Raw genomic sequence first — 17,785 nt, forward strand, 5'->3', positions numbered from 1 at the left:
ACCCCAGCCACATCTCCTCAACAAGTGACACAAACCACTCACCAGAGGTCTCAGCAGGAACCGACAGCCCAGGGTGAGTTGTCAGAACTTTCCAACATTTGCTCTTTGCAGATTCTTTTCCCCGCCAGCATTCACTTGTTGTGTTTTCCTCCTCTGTCTCTTTCCTGAATCTACCGGATGGATTAGAATTCACTGGAGGCGATATTTTTATCATGGAGATTTGTTGTATGCTTCTGTGTGAATTCAGGGGAGGGTGGAGTCAGCCCTCTACAGATAGACTGCAGAGGTCTATGATGGCTATAAAGCCCCTACACGCCTCTCTGGAAACTTCCTATACAGTTGGGTTTTGGCTGGCAAGATTGGAATGCAATGTGCTTTATGCTAATGGTCCCTTTGCAAACTCTCAGTCAGTAGGAGTCTAATGAAACCTGGAAATGGGGAGCTAGATAGCTCCCTGGAATCCACTTATATCATCCACCTCTACACGTGTGTGGGTTTATGTATAAAATCCAGAGGGATTGGTTACTGGCATGAAAGGACAGCTCAACATTACAGAAGCATCCGCCACCCAAAGAAATGGCATATTCATCCTTGTGTTTTCCCGGCCCTACAGCAGGATGAAGCCATCCATTGCCATCATTTTTTGCTTCTTGGTGCTGGGAATTGACAGCCAAAGATGGTTCCAGTTCATGAAAGAGGCTGGTCAAGGTAAGGGCAAAGGATGGGGACAGGCGGTTGTATTTGTGACTTCCAAGTATTTACCAGAGCAGGGACCACCACGTTAAGGGAATAACGTGCTTGTGAAGTCTCCATGAGTAGACAAGCTGCGTTGCTCTTCCCATGTAGTTCTGAACTCTTCTGGTCAGTGTTTACCTTTTTCTGTGAGGATCCCAAGCCTGAGATCACGTAATGTTTGTACAGCAGCTTTCCCACAGGAGTGCAGGAACAATCTGTATTTGAAAGGTGCAGATTTGCCAACAGAAGAGGGGATCTGCTGCCCCCTTGTGGCAGTTCACGTCTATGTCTGGTGACTGTGAATTGAAGTACATCCCAAGGGTAGTGTTAGTGTTCTAGGCCAGGCACAGGAGAACCAGTGCAGTCCCCAGTCCACAGTGACAGCAGCCAAGGCTAATTGAACTTTTCACATAATGAAAAGGCATTGTTCAATATGTGTGGAAATGAATTAGTTTTTAAATTCATCTTGTGGTGTAGTGCCACATCTATCTTTTAAGGAAACCGAGGCACAAAAAGCATAACAAGCTATCTAACAACAACAAAAACCTCTGGAAGAACAGAGGTTAGCCCAGGTTGGCCCGCTCCTCATAATCCACGACACAGCTCCCCGGACAGAGAGAGGACTTCATGAGCACACACTCACTGTTGACCTGAGAAGCAGCAGGTCATGGGTTGAGGAAGGCAGCTGCCTGTGAAGGACACTCCAGATCCTCTGCCACCCACAGAAGACAGTGACTTGCTTACCTGGAATATAGGTCTTCTGGGGCTGAGACATGTTCAAGAAACTGTCACCAAGGGAAATACATCCCATCAGCCACAGCACAATAAAAATTAAATGAACCTAGATATTGGGCTTTCCCTTTTCTCCTAACTTGTCACTTTTGAAGATATTTCCCATTTAATGTTAGCTGGATCTGTCCTTCAGTGCACAGCTCACCACAGCTGCCCTTAGTTTACACCTTTTGCTGTTTGTGGTACCTTCCTGAGAAGCAGAGAAATGAGATGATAAATTGAGCATCTTCCATGAACATCCCACGTGCATTTTCTCAGGTTTTCTGCATAACCATCAAGGTGGCTAATACTCTTCCCTGTTCTTGGAGACGATGTAGATGTTTCAAACCTAGTGTGCCCTTTGCCACCTAGAGTCTCTGATCATCCAGCTTGTTTCTGCCTGTATCAGAGAACTCACTGTTGTCTCCGCTGATGGAGAGCTGAGAACACCTCAGGTTGCAATAGATCCTGGACATTCCGTGGAGTCAGAGCAGAACTGCACTCACTCTGCCCGGAGAGCAGTTTCTCCCATGGCCTGTGCTAGGAGAGATCTGTGGCTGCAGTGGTGATTGTAGCACTTGGGAGGCTGAGGCAGAAGGATTGTGAGTTTCAGGCTGGCCAGGGTTATATAGAGATGCATGCTGTCTCTAAAGGAAGAGAGCATAAGAGAAAGGAAAGAAATGGAAGAAGAAGAGAGGGGAGCAGAGGAAGAGAAGAGGCCTCATGTCTCACACCATAGACAGACGTTTCCCTGGGCCATTTCAGAAAGAGCTTCATTATCACATGATAAAACATCCCCTAGAGAGCATCTCTCCTCTATATGCTTTTGGAGCAGCCAAAGACTAAAATCAACAGAGTTAAGACAGGAATCCCTCAGAATAAAACTCATCCCAAAAGTACTTCTCTTTGCAAGGCATGGGGAAGTAAGAACTATTCTTTTCAAGCCAGCAACATTTCTGTGGCTTGTGAAAGGCCAAAGTCATTGGGATGAGTTGGACGGAAGTTTTAACTCTCTCTTTTGCCTAAATGCAATCTTCCTCCTCATTCTCCTAACTCTCCAGGGACTAGAGACATGTGGCGGGCTTACTCTGACATGAGAGAGGCCAACTGGAAAAACTCAGACAAATACTTCCATGCTAGAGGGAACTATGATGCTGCCCAAAGGGGACCAGGAGGAGCCTGGGCTGCTAAAGTGATCAGGTAACAGAGGTCTCGGTGAGCAGAGCTTGACTGCTCTGGACAGTCAGGAGGGTCTCTCCTCGGCATCCTGTGCACACTGCCCATTAACCGTCCTCTTTTCTGTGCATAGTACTGGGAGTGGTTGGCAATGATGCATGATACCCCACTCTCTCTCCCCTGGTGCTGCTCATCCAGCATGAGGGTGACTTCCTGGGCTGAGCAGGTGTTTATTCAGGCAGAATCAGTACCATCCTCTCCTTCCCTGGTGTTCCTGGGCTCCTCTTATAGCCATCTCTTGAAGAAGGGAGTCCAGAGGGTGGGGCCATTGCCATCAGCTTGGTTATGGGTCTTCTTCTTGTCTGTCTTGATTGCAGTGATGCCAGAGAGGGTATTCAGAGGTTCACAGGACGTGGAGCAGAGGACTCAAGAGCTGACCAGTTTGCCAACAAGTGGGGTCGGAGTGGTAAAGACCCCAACTACTTCCGACCTCCTGGCCTGCCTAGGAAATACTGAGTTTTCTCTTCATGTTGTTCCCAGCCATGCAGACTCCAAGAAAGAGGCAATTACTGACTTGAATTAGTTCCTAAACTCTGGATCCCTAAGCACCCCAAAATGTTGAATAAATACTTGTGAAATGTAACTTGTTACTGTCATTTGAAAGAGCACAGGGCAGTCATATTGAGGATTGTAGGCCATGGGAATGACCAAGAAACACCACTGTTTTGTTTTTTAAAGAAAGATATGAAAAGGTAGGAGTTGGAGTATAACTCTATATGTCCATACATGGACCAAAACATGTATTATGTATCCCCTCAAACACAGGCAGATAGCAAGAAAGCGCTCTGTACTGTTTTGGTTATGAAGTTAAAAACTAGATAAAAACCAACACATTCTGGGCTGAGGACATAGCCTAATAACAGAGTGATTGCCTAGCATGCATGAGGCCCTTCCTTCCAATGTCCTTCCTATAAAATAATCAATAAATTCTTGCTTAGCAAAATATAACTCACAAAGACTGAAGATAAAATCAAAGCCATCCTGTAATTGTTTTAAGAGATTGATGCTTCACAAAGAAAGCCTCAGATCTAGATGTTTCTATAGACAATGTTAACCCCCCAAAAAGGCAAGTCACTCCCATTTTGTAAAATTAATTCTGGAAAGAAGACACATTCTGTAATATGTCTCTGGGATAGAAAAGCTTTGGCATCTCCCTCCCCACAACTTTCAAGAAATTATCAAAAAACAAAAGTATGCTGACCTATGATGGACTGACTCCAGCCGTGACCAGCTCCAGGCTCGAGGTATAGCCTGGGGCTGCTCCCTTTACACAATCCCTGAAGATTCTCCAATCTTGGAAATTGGGGCTCAGATATTTAAGATCCCATAAATCTGTGCAGTTGTGTGTCAGTCAAAAGTATTAAAACACCAGAAAAAGATAAAACAGTGGATATAACTGTCTCTTAAACACATGACTCCTACCCTAAGACCCATGGAGGACTGCCTCAGTGATGGAGGACTGCCTCAGTTGCCCCATGGGGGCATTTAGAGACCCTCTCTCTGAAGCACATGCACCACACTTATGTACTCCCAAGTGCCCTGGTCCTCACAGATGTCTTCTCGTGGCAAGCACTGGGGAAGCTTCAGGAAGTTCCCCAGCCTAGTTTATGGTCTCTGGGGCTGAGATACAAGGACAGCTGTCTAGATGCCCTGCACTTCCTCAATGAGCTAACAGTTATTATTGTAACTACACCTGGTGCAGACTCCATGCAGTTGAAAAGAGGTAGTCCATCCAAACTTATCCAGGAATGTTCCCAGAGCCACTATGGACCACGAGAAAAGTGGAAGGTGACTGGTGGGTAAACACAAGGTGGCCATTGGTAGAGGGGAGGACTCCTCAGTGGATAAAAGGTGAAGCATCAAGACAGACTACGACGGGAATGTGCCTTGGCAGCCTCTGCCCCACGAGAGAGCAACCACAGAAGGCCACGTGATGCCCAGTCCACTCCGTGAAATGTCAGGAGGAGCAAATCCAGGGACAAATTCTTGATTGCCAGAGTCTGGGTACTTGCTGGTATGGTATCTCCTGTGGGGCACTGAGAAGGTTCTGGAACTGGGCAAAGAGGCTGAACAAAACCGAATGAAACCAAGGCTGCAGGGTGGTACACTCCCACGTGGTTGAAGTGGTAAATGTTGTGTTATATGTCAATTAGCAAAAACCCCAGCTGGGGGATGCAGTGTGGGGACAAGCTTAGGAGCCGGGGAATAAGATGACTGTTACCATAATTTTCTGGAAATCCAAAGACATGACTGATTGTAGTTTGAGGTTGTCATGGCTACTGCCCAGAACTATTGAGGATGCCATTTCATTCTCAGGGGTTTTAAACTTTCTTCTTGAATTTTGTTACAAAAGTCACTCTTTCGAGGACACATTTCGACAAGGGTTTAGTTACTTTTTTTTTTTCTTTCTTTTCCTTTTTTCTTTTTTCCCAGTTAGAGGACTGGGGACGGAACTCAGTGTGGTGGTCTGAATGAGAATGGTCCCCATAGGCTCACCCATTTGAATGTTTGGTCCCTGTCTTAGTCAGGGTTTCTATTGCTGTGAAGAGACACCGTGATCACGGCAACTCTTATAAAGGAAAACATTTAATTAAGGTGATGACTTACAGTGCAGCGGTTCAGTCCATTATCATCATGGTGAGGAGCACGGCGGTGTGCGGGCAGACGTGGTGGCTACATTTTGATCAGAAGGCAACAGGAAGTGGCCTGAATGTCACACTGAGGGAAGCTTAAGCAAAGGAGACCTCAAAGCCCACCCCCACAGTGACACACTTCCTCCAACAAGGCCACACCTACTTCAACAAGGCCACACCTCCCAAGAGCGCCACTCTCTATGAGCTTATGGGGGCCAATTACATTCAAACTACCACAGCCTTCAATTAGTAGAACTGTTTGGAGAAGTGGCCTTGTTAGAGTAGGTGTGACGTTGTTAGAAGAAGTGTGTCACTGAGGGTGCGCTTTGAAGTTTCCAAAGCTCCAACAGGCTCAGTCTCACCCTCTCTGCCCGCTGTCTGCGGATCAGGATGTCAGCTTTCAGCTACTCCCCAGTGCCTTGCCTGCTTGCCGGCTGCCATGCTCCCGCCATGGTGGTCATAGACTAACCATCTGCAGCCGTGAGCAAGCCCTTGGTGGTGGTGTCTCATCAGAGCAGAACAGTGGCCTCACCACGATCCGCACCCCCAACCCCTCACTGGGTGTGGGGTTCTAGGCAGGGGCTCTAGAGCTGAGCATCGAGCCTAACTCCATTTCTATGAGTTCTGACAGAATTATCACCCCACTTGGTACTGTGGGTGTAGGCTGGGTTCCATTTCTGATGCAGTTCTTTTAAACTGGCTGGCGGTCACACCCTGCCCTGAGCTCTGGCTGTTGGGGATTGTGCGCTCCCTGGAATTTTTTTTCTAGAAGGTCATGTGAGTGGAGCCCCAGAAGTGCTTCCTCCTCTATGTGCCCACGTCCTCTTGTATGAGACATGTCCATGGTGGAAGAATCAGCAGCTTGTTTCTGGGTACCACTCCCTTTCAGGGATGCAGGGAATTGTTTCTCCATGTACCCAATGAAGGTCACTGGGTAACTTCCAGTTCTAGGAAAAAGGCTGGGTTTGAATGTACATTCATTTTCAGTTCTCCAGAACCTTTTACCTCCCAGAGTCTGAGGCAGGAGGATTGCTAGAGTTTAAGGCCAGCCTGGACTACATGTCTCAAAAAGAGAATCAGATGCTTTGTTAGGGAGGATTATTATGCAGGCTTGGGAGGACAGAGAGATTTATCTCTAATTCTAGAGACTCCAGAAATGCAGTGGGTTGTTCTGGCTCCTTCCAGAGGCTGTGCATACCCACCCACCCCCAGCCCTCAGAACAGACAGGGATCTCAACAACAGCGTAGACAGGGTCACAGCCAGGAGAATCCTCGGTGCCACTGCTAGTCACACTTACTGAAGGCTAGCAACATGAAGGCTGGGTCAGCATCCTCACTTGTGCTGACAGGTACATCAAACGCATGACCTTCAAATCATCTTTCATGTAGAAAGAGCTCTTCCCTGAGAATGTGGCGCATCTTAGCATTGGACAGAATCAGTCTGTGGCACTGAAAAAAAAATAGTTCCCACTCTGGTCTCTGACAGGCAGGGTGTCCCCAGCAGCGAGGACACCCTTTTCCCTGTGGCATACCAGCCACTTTGCAGACCACTTCCAGGGAGATGGAAGAGGCTGTTTGCTGTGTCCTAGTTTCTGAGAACTGGTCTTAAGTGCCCCTGCCACGGAAAGACAGCCCTGCTGTTACAACCCCTTTAAGCTGCTTATAGCCTTCAGTCTTTTAGATGAACTTTCCTTACACTCACCCTGTGTTACTAGGAGTAAGCTGCCACAGTGGCACAAGGCATATTGCGTTTGGGAATTCCTTTTCATTCTCACGAGAGGCATTAGAAACCACACCGATAGCTGGGCGGTGGTGGTGCACGCCTTTAATCCCAGCACTCTGGAGGCAGAGGCAGGCGGATCTCTGTGAGTTCCAGGCTAGCCTGGTCTACAGAGTGAGTTCTAGGACAGCTAGAGCTATACAGGGAAATCCTGTCTCGAAAAAAACAAAACAAACCCAACAAAACAAAAACAAAAACCAAAAACAACACTACTGATGAACGCCAGGTACAGAGGCATAAGCCTGTATCCGAGTGCTTGGGAGGCTGAGGCAGAAGGATTGATTTGAAGCCAGCCTAAGCAATTTAGTAAGACCCAGACACAGAACAAAAAGCTAACTCTGCTTGTCCCCCTACTCATGTGCACCCCTTCCCTTCTAAGACGTTAAGTAGCTCTTTAAGGTTTGGGGGGTTTTTTTGGTTTGGTTTTTTTTTTGGCAATTGGAAATTAAGCCCATTTCCCATCAAGCAGCCTCAGGCTGCCCTTAAATTCACTTTGTAGTCCATGTTGGCCCCAAAGTAGGGGCAATCCTCCTGCTCCAGTCTCCAGAATGCCCGTGCCACCAGGTGCAGCCTTTCATTCTTCCTTTCACACAACACTCACCTATGATTAGGGAGCCAGACAGGCTTGTGGATGTCTGCCCCCAGAGGGCTCCCACTTTGCAGGGGGAAAAAAGTAAGGAGTTACTAAACCGGCCTTAAGGGCAGACCGGGAAGAAATGCAGCATGGTGGCATCACGAGCGGCGGGAAAGGTCTGCTTGAGGAGCTGCTCAGGACCGCCAGGTACAGTTCTCATCACTGCGATACAGGGCTGACAGAAGCAGCCCGAGAAAGCAAGGGTCTCTTTAGGCTCATGGTCTGAAGATATAGTCCATCATGGTGGGAGTCGGGGCTGCAGGAGGCTGAATCCCATGGTTATGTTGGATCCAGTCAGGAAGCAGAGCAGTGAATGCTGGTGGTCAGTTCATGGTCCATTTTTCCCTCTGTATTTGGTCAGGGACCCCAGTCCATGGGATGGTGCTGGCCACATTCAGTGTGGGTCTTCCCTCCCCAATTTTAATAACATGGAAATGCCCTCATAGACATCCCCACAGGTGTGTCTCCTAGGATTATAAATCCAGTTGGGTAGAAAATAAAGATTAACCAGCACAAATCCACCCATCGTGAGCTTGAAACATATCACCGTAGACTAACATTCTGCCCAGGCACCACCGTCTGACGATCATAGTGCAACGAGGCATGTAGTCTGTCTCTAACAGCCTCCAGCGTCTTAACCTTTCTAACACTTCAAAACTTTAAGTGCAGAGTCTCTGTGAGACCTGGGCAAGCTCTTAACGTTAGCCTCTGCACATCCAAGCTAGTATTTTCAGTATGCGGTGGCACAGCGTCAGCATTCAGTTCAAAGGGGGGAATGTGAGCACAGCAAGGAAAGATCAGACCAAAGCAAGACCAGAATCCAGCAACGTGAACACCAGCCCTGCAGCTCCACTCTTTATCCGGGCTCCGAGTCTTTGGTAGCGCCCCCTCCACTCCCCCACTCCCCACCTGCGTACAAGAGACCTCTCTCTCGGGCTGGCTCCACTTCATGCCTGCAGCTGTTCTTGGCAGATGTTCCACATTCCTAGTACCTCCAACATCCTCGGATTTCCACTGCAATTTAGGTTTCACTTTCCTTAACGACTTCATGCAGTGAACTCCCAGGGCCACCTTATGGGGATCTAAGTCTGCCACTTATTGCTTGGCCTCAGCAGCTTTCTATAACCTTGCCTTAAGCCTCCACGACCCATAGCTCTTGTATATTCCATTCCTGTGAGACCAGCAGCATGTGGATGACTCTGCCACGTGGTGATACATTGTGTACCCTAATAAACTTGCCTGAGGATCAGAGAACAGGGCCAGCCACTAGATTAGACATAGAGGTCAGGCAGTGGTGGCACACACCTTTAATCCCAGCACTTGAGATCTCATGCCTTTGCTTGGGAAGCACACACGCCTTTAATCCCAGGAAGTAATATGGCAGGGCAGAGAAAGGTATATAATGCATGAGGAAACAGGAACTCATTCTCTCTAGGCTGAGGATTATGTAAAGGTAAGAACTAGTGACTGGCTCTTCTACTTCTCTGATCTTTCAGCTTTCACCCTGATATCTGGCTCTGGGATTTTTATTAAAAGACCTTCTAAGATTCGAACAACACTGTCAAGTTATTTTTATTTATTTTTGAGACAAGGTCTCACTATCTAGTCTGTCTGGCCTCGAGCTCATAGAGATCTACCTGTGTCTGCCTTCTGCCAAATTCTGCCACCAGCTCCAGACAGAGTCTGGTGCAATGTTCCCACAGCTGTAGTGGCCTTGGTGCATCTCAGCAGCTGCATTAGGGTTCTGCAGAGGAAGAGAATTGACAGAATGAATATATTATAAATTTATACAGATATAGGGACAAAAGTTATATCATATAGCTTATAATTCAGTTTACTAGTCACATTGAGTATAATTGTTCAGAGGTGAGATAGGATATGTTGGTTTCTAGAAACCAAGTGGTATTTTATTTTATTTATTTATTACATTAAACTTTTTTTGTGACAGGGTTTCTTTGTGTAGTCCTGGCTGTCCTGGAACTCGCTTTGTAGACAGACCAGGCTGGCATCAAGTTTACAGAAATCCACCTGTCTCTGCCTCCAAATTTCCAGATTAAAGGCACACACCACCACTGCCCAGCATCAAATGTTTTAATCAGATAGAACTTCAAGATGGGTGGGATGTGGTGATGCACACCTTTAGCCCCAGCACAGGAGAGACAGAGGCAGGTGGATCTCTGTGAGTTCAAAGTCAGCCTGGTTTATATAGCAAGCTCCAGGTCAGCCAGAGCTATATTAGCCATATTAGTCTCAAACCCTGTCTCAAACAAACAAACAAACAAACACCACACAAAGAACTTCCAGGTGCTGCTTCTGCCATCAGTTTAGAGAACTTGGCTCCCTGCACCTCATCTCAGGCATGTCAGGACATTTGCAGACACGATAGTCAAAGCCCTTTATGCATCCTGTACAAACCAAGTCAGCCCTATGCATCTGTGCTCTGTGAGCTTTAACAGAAGCCGAGGCTCCAAGAAGGGCCCTGACGTTCAGAAGGAGACAATTTGCTGGTCCCAGGTCCCAGCAGCTGTGTCCTGGAAGATTCACTAGCCAGGCTTTTGGCCCTGGCTGAGGTATATTCCCGACTCAACTGCCCTGTAACAGACTTCCTGTGGCATGAGGACAGATGTGTGCACCAGCTGGTCAGGCAAGGGTGTGGCTGCACTTCATCTCCCAACCTCTTCTCGGGACACTTGTTTGTACACAATGCTGGGACCATGTGGAGCCTTCATTGTGGAGGCTTAATAATAGCTTTTCTTTTTATGTGTATGAGTGTTTTGCCTACATGTATGTATGTACACCATATGCATGCCTGGTTCCCTCAGAGGTCAAATGAGGGAGTCAGATCCCCCAGAACTGGCATTATGGATGGTTGTGAGCCACCTTGGGAGAGCTGGGATCGGAACCTGGGTCTTCTGCAGGAATAAGAAGTGTTCTTAACGACTGAGCCAGCTCTCAGCTCCTCCTGTGTCTTGTCTTCTTTCCTAGTGAATTGTGTTGATGGAGACTTCTTTAGAGATCAGTGGACCCGACAGGGAGCTGAGAGGCAGAAGGAAGACAAAGGCTGCAAAGAACAAGGACAGAAAGGTGATAAAGGAAAGACGTCTGGACACAAAGCAGAAATGCCGAGCAGCAAAACCTAGGCTGTTACCGAGACAGGGAAATGAATAAGAAGAAGCTGCGGTCTGGATTGATGCTGCAAACACCGACCGAAGCCTGTTGCCAGGTTGGTGTGACTCATTCCCACCCTTGGTTGTTGTTGTTGTTGGCAGAAAACACAGCTGGCAACTCATCAGGCTGTGGTCAGAATTCCAGAAAACCCCGTTGACTCCACGGATGTGAACCATGAGTCAAGTGGGTTCTCAGCACACAAGATGTCACACAGTGCAAAAGGGTGGCACACAGGGCATGGCAGTGCCATGCAGAGCAAGACAATGCATGCAAAACAAGAGAGGCAGTATCACAAGGGCAAGGCAGACAGAGCCATGAGGGAAAGGCAGACACAGCCATGAGAACAAGGCAGACAGAGCCATGAGGACAAGGCAGACAGAGCCATGAGGACAAGGCAGACAGAGCCATGAGGACAGGGCAGACAGAGCCATGAGGACAAGGCAGACAGAGCCATGAGGGCAGGGCAGACAGAGCCATGAGGGCAAGGCAGACAGAGCCATGACGGCAAGGCAGACAGAGCCATGAGGACAAGGCAGACAGAGCCATGAGGACAAGGCAGACAGAGCCATGAGGGCAAGGCAGACAGAGCCATGAGGACAAGGCAGACAGAGCCATGAGGACAAGGCAGACAGAGCCATGAGGACAAGGCAGACAGAGCCATGAGGGCAAGGCAGACAGAGCCACCGCTAATGATTATGAGACACAAGCAGATTACTGAATGGAGACCCTGTGTGAGGCGCCTGGAGCACCCACCCATGAATAACAGCGGTGACTGTCGGGATCACCACCATAGTAGCAGGGACAATGATGAAGCATGAGTGCAGCATTTGCTAGCCCACTGCAGTCATACATCACCTAACAACAAGGACATGCCTTCATCACGGTGCAGAAGTCACAGAGCGTATTTACCCTAAGAGAGAAGCTTCAGTGTTAATAGGAAGTGTGATCTCATCATCACACACACATGAAGCTGTGGACTGGAAGTACGAGTGTGCAGGTGGCTGTGTGGCTGCACGATTGTACACTATGTGACCTTGTGATTGTGAAAGTGTCCTGTATGACTGTAAGTGTGTGGCTACATGACATGTTCACTGTGTGACTGTGTGTCTGTGGTGCTGTGTGGTTGTGACTGTGTGTCTATGGTACTATGTGGCTGTGACTGTGTGTTTATGGTACTGTGTGGCTGTGACTGTGTGTCTATGGTACTGTGTGGCTGTGACTGTGTGTCTATGGTACTGTGTGGCTGTGACTGTGTGTCTACAGTACTGTGTGATTGTATGACCATGATATTGTGTGGATGTGACTGTGTGGCTGACTATGACACTGTTTGTTTGACTGTGACTGTGTGTCCTAGTTAAGGTTTCTATTGCTGTGAAGAGACACCATGACCATGACAACTCTTACAAAGGAAAACATTTCATTGGGGCTGGCTACAGTTCAGAGATTTAGTCCATTATCAACATGGCAGGAAGCATGGCGCATGCAGTCAGACATGATGCTGGAGAAGGAGCTGAGAGTTCTACATCTGGATCTGCAGGCCTCAGGAAGGGATTGTCACAGCAGGCATGGCTTGAGCATCTGAGACCTCAAAGCCTGTCCCCCAGTGAACACTTCCTCCAACAAGTTCACACCTACTCCAACAAGGCCACACCTCCCAATAATGCTACTCCCTAAGGGCCTATGGGGGCCATTTTTATTCAAACCACCACATTCCACTGCCAGGCCTACATCAGCTCCTGCCTCCAGGTTCCTGCCCTGTTTGAGTGCCTGTCCTGACTTCCTCCAATGATGAACAGTGATGTGGAAGTGTGAGCTGAATAAACATTTTCCTGCCCAAGTTGCCTTGGTCATGGTGTTTCCTCACAGCAATAGTAACTTTAATTAAGACACCTCCCCCAAGCAGATTCTGCAGGAATGACAGAGAATCTCCCCCAGACAATCTGCAGAGTATGAATGATATGTGTTCTAGTAAATCAGCAATCACTGATATTCAAGTACAGATGTACACAGATGGATTATTATAGAAACATGTGAAATGTAATACTACGGCAGGACTAATGAGTATAAGACATCCACGTTCATGGAAGTACTAGCCAGGAGCACACAGATACTCTAGTACAGCTGTCCTCAACCTGTGGGTCATGACCCCTTTTGGGGGGGGGGAATCGAACAAACCTTTCATAGGGGTCGCCTAAGACCATCAGAAAACACAGCTATTATGATCCACAGCAGTAGCAAAATAACAATTATGAAATAGCAATGAGATAATTTTAGGGTTGGAGGTCACCATGACATGAGGAACCGTGTTAAAGGGTCGCAGCACCAGGAAGGCTGAGAACCACCACACTAGTACATCCCTGCACATGAATGTACTAGTAGAGCGGTACAAGCTCATCTATTCCTAGAGCACCACACAATGGTGCAGTTGCAAATACCGATGGATGGCTATGGCAGCGTCAACAGTGCATTTACAGCAGCTGGATGTATTTTGTATGGTTCTGCACATGCTGAATTTGAACAGCAGCAAATGCATTTTTAGGAGTAGAACAGTATACCAGGATGGACAAGTACACAGTGCAAGTGGAATTAATGGTACGGCAAAGAGAATGTATTAGAACACACCATACACAGATGTACTGTACCAGAAGGGACCATAGGTTTGCTACACAGCAGTGTACATGAGAGTATTATTATAGCAGTCCACCTGGACACTGAAGGACCTGTCCAGAAACAATGCAAACGGATGTCCTGCTATCTGCATGTCATGTATTCACTAGCACATCAGAACAAATGGGCTTCCATGAAAAGTAGTAAACATGGGGCACTAGTTCAGGAGCACACATGGATTCGACATCACAGGATTGGTCACACGCGTTCTCTAAAGCAGCACACATGGATGTCTCAGGACAGCCCTACACAGATGTACTGTTACAGAGACACACAGATGGAGTCCACTGCAGGACTTATGGATGTACACCTTCAGTGCTCATGGAAGTACAAAACAGGAGCACCCAGGATGTATGAGTACATCACTACCCGCGAATGTACTAGCAGAGTGCTGCACGCACTTCTGTTACTAAAGCCCTACACATATACAAAAGAGTACACTACTACAGTAAGCTACAAGCTGGTGTGCATTCACAGCGAAGCTGACGGACGCACTTTACAGCTCCGCGCATGCTTGCACTGGAAGAGCAGCGCACATGTCCTCAGGCAGAGAGCAGTGCACGGGGTGAAGAGGTGCACAGTGCAAACAGAAGTAACTGCACACCCACAAGAGCCATTGTATTCCTGATGGGAGGCTCACAGACGGAATGCAACAGAAATGATCACAAAGGTCCTAGAAAACAGCATGCGTGGGACGTCACTGCAGCACATGGACATTGGAGCAGTAGTTCAGAAGCAGAGCAACGCGCACAGACGATCTAATAGCAGTGTGTCTGTGGTGACATTTTATTTGTGCTAAAATGTGATATTTTATTTGCACTTTGATAGATAGATAGATAGATAGATAGATAGATAGATAAAAATTTGTGCTTGCCTGGAGATCAGAGGAAATAGCAAGCCATTTTAAGTAAACAAAGAAGTCAGACAGAGGTAGCACACACCCTTAATTCTATCACTTAGCAGGCAGGATCTCTGTGTGTTCAAGGCCACACTAGGGAACAGAGCCAAGCGTGATGACACACGCCTTTAATCCCAGTATCAACCATAGAGTTCTGGAGGCCTGTACAGACAAGAAGTGACAGAGCTGGCCAGGAAGAGGAAGTGATGTAGCTAGACAGAGAGCAAATCAGATGGCAGAACAGCAAGGCATATAAGCCTGGGTAGACAGGAAGTCACTCTCTTTGAAAGCTGCGGAGTTGGTGAGGTGACATTAGCTCGTGGTTTGTCCTATTCCTCCAGTCTTTCTCTCGAGCGTTAACCCAAATTTCTGGCTCTGTGTTTTTTATTTATTAAGACCATTTAGAAATTTGTCTACATGTGTCCATGTATTTACTAGTAATCAGAGCACACGGTTGTCTGTAAAGCAGCATTCGTGGAAATACAAGTAAGGAGTACACACGGACTTAGTGTCACAGCAGTGGTCACTTGTGTTCTCCAGCAGCACACATGGAATAATGGCACAGCTGTGCACAGATGTGCTAACACAGAAAAGCACACGGTTCGACTACTACACGGAAGCACTAGGCAGGCGCCCAAAGGATGTGCTATCACATCACTGTACGTTAGTGGCCGGTAGCACACTGTACGTGCATCTCTCACTAACACGCTATACAATGGCGCCTTTGCAAATACCAGTGTACTACTGCTGCAGTGTCACCTCGTGTATTTACAACAAAGCAGACATGCACAGCTCTGCACATGTCTGAACTAGAGCAGCGGTGCACCCAGACGGACAAGTACACAATGCAAGTGGAAATAAAGGTGCAGCTGCAAGGGCAGTTGTGCTACCGAACACCACACACAGATGTGCTGAACCACAAGTGACCACGGATTCACAAGCGGGCAGCACACATGGGATATTATCACAGCAGTGCAACTGGACACCGAAGTTCTAGTGCGTGAGCACAGCAGATGTTGTGTGTCCTGATGCTGATGTCCTGGTATCAGGATGTCTAGGTGCATATATTACTAAAGCACCACACAGTGGCCTGTTTAGAACAACCAGTTTACCACTGCTGCTGCCTAAACTGATGTATACTGACAGCAGAACAGACAGATGTGCAGCTCTGCACTGTGTGAACTACAACGGCAGCACAAACGATTTTAGGGGTTGGAGCAGTGCACCGGGGTGGACAAGCACAGCCATACACAGATGTGCTATTACAGAAGTGTGCCCACATGCCATACAACAGCAGGACTCAGGGATGCGTGAAATCAGCACTCACAAAAACACTAGACAGGAGCATAGAAGATACATTAGTCCATTGCTGCATGTGAATGCTCTTGTAGAGACTGCAGACACATGCATTACTAAAACACTCCACAGTGGCGTCTCTGCAAAATCCATGGACTACTACTGCAGCACACACTGATGTGTATCGACAGCAGAGCAGATGGATGTACTTGTTTAGTTCTGAACTCCAATCAAGTAGAATGGCGGCACACACGTTTTTAGCAATAAAGCAGTGCACCATGACATACAAGACCATAGTGCAAATGAAAGCAGCATCCAGCAAGAACCGTTTCACTGGTAATGCAGCATGCCCAGCTGCGCTGTAACAAAAGTGATCATAAACTCACTATAAAGCAGCATGCGTGGCAATGTTCTCAGAGCACAGCGCTTGGGCACTGAACTAGTGCAGAAGCAGACAAATGCACACCAATGTCCCAGGATCAGTGTATAAATGTATTTACTAACACATCAGAACACATGGGTTGGAACTAGTACTAGTACAGCCATGCACACAAAAACACAAGTAAAGTGGCGTACATGAATTTTAAATTGTAGGAATGATCATGCATGTGGTGATATACTGTGTATCAAATAAAGCTTACCTGAGGATCAAAGGACAGAGCCAGCCACTAGAATAAACACAGAGGCCAAATGATGGCACACACCTTTAACCCCAGTACATGAGAGTCATATGCCTTTAATCCCAGCACTTGAGATCTCACGCCTTTGCTACCAGTATTTGGGAAGCACACACGCCATTAATCCCAGTACTAGGAAGGAAGTGATATGGCTGGGTAGAGAAAGGCATACAAGGCTTGAGGAGACAGGAACTCAAGCACTTTTTGGCTGAGGACTCAGAGGATTTCAGTCAGAGGATTTGTGGAGCTGGTGAGTTGAGAAGTGGTTGTGGTTTGTTCCTTTGTCTCGCTGTCCTTTCAGTATTTACCCCAGTATCTGGCTCCAGGTTTTTATTAAAACCAATTAGGATTCGTGCAACAACGAATATTCTCATAAAGCAGCACACGTGGATGTCCAATTACAGGCAAACGCAGACAGTAGGAATCGTGGTAAAAGGATTAAAGGCGTGCGCCGCCGCCGCCGCCGCCGCCGCCGCCGCCACCACCGCCACCACCATCCGGCAATGCATCTATTTCTAAAGCACTACACCATAGTGTCTTTGCAGACATATTACTACCATGTGTAAAACGATGGCATTTACAGTAGAACAGGTGTGCTGCTCTGCATGCTTCCGACTTAAAACAGAAGTGCACACAGTTTTAGAAGTAGAGTGGGGGACCTGGTTGTGCAAGTGCTCAGTACAAACGTAAGTGACTGCACAGCATCAAATACGGTTGTATTAATCATGCACTGAACACAACAGTGGCACTGTAACAGAAGTCATCGTAGACTTCCTAAAGGCAGTGCATACGAGGACGATGCCATAGCAAGGCACGTGGATACGGAAGTCGCTGTGCAGAAGTACAGCAGTGGCTGTCATGTCACTGGTGTGTCTGTGTGTTCACACCTGAGTACATGAATGCCCATGAACAACAGACCACACGAGGGTATCACTACAGCACACACCTGGAGATAGGAGTAAAGAAGTGCACATGGCTTCACTATTATAGGAGTTGACACACGTCCTTGTAAAGCAGCACAAATGGATGTCTGAGTATGGCTGCACACAGGTGTAGGCTGTAGACACGTGTACTGGATAACTACATCAGGACTCACGGAGGCATGGTATCAGCACTTAAGGTGTACTAGACAGGACACACGGGCATCACGACACATAAGTGTACTAGTAGAGCTCGGCACACACATGTGACTGAGGTGCTTTTGTCTTTGTAAAAACCCACATACTACTACTGCCACATATACTGGTGTGCTCTTACAATTCGGCAAACATGTTCTTGTACAGACCCAGA

General features: G+C 47.4%; 2 protein-coding genes across 2 annotated transcripts in view; one reads left to right on the forward strand and one right to left on the reverse strand.

Moving 5' to 3' along the window:
* The first annotated feature begins 489 nt into the window (after positions 1-489).
* LOC131919889 (serum amyloid A-1 protein) lies at positions 490-3,325 on the forward strand. Its single transcript, XM_059274332.1, has 3 exons — positions 490-708; positions 2,568-2,706; positions 3,060-3,325. The coding sequence occupies exons 1-3, from the start codon at positions 531-533 to the stop codon at positions 3,196-3,198; spliced, it is 456 nt and encodes a 151-aa protein (XP_059130315.1). The 5' UTR covers positions 490-530; the 3' UTR covers positions 3,199-3,325.
* Positions 3,326-9,343: 6,018 nt separating this feature from the next.
* Abcc6 (ATP binding cassette subfamily C member 6) overlaps positions 9,344-17,785 on the reverse strand; it is a 62,561-nt gene continuing 54,119 nt past the window's right edge. Inside the window, exon 32 of the mRNA XM_059276537.1 lies at positions 9,344-9,533. The gene's annotated coding sequence lies outside the window, so the exon portion shown is untranslated. The remainder of the gene's footprint in view (positions 9,534-17,785) is intronic.

This window comes from Peromyscus eremicus, chromosome 1 (assembly GCF_949786415.1).
Source record: "Peromyscus eremicus chromosome 1, PerEre_H2_v1, whole genome shotgun sequence".
Classification (NCBI taxonomy): Eukaryota; Metazoa; Chordata; class Mammalia; order Rodentia; family Cricetidae; genus Peromyscus; species Peromyscus eremicus.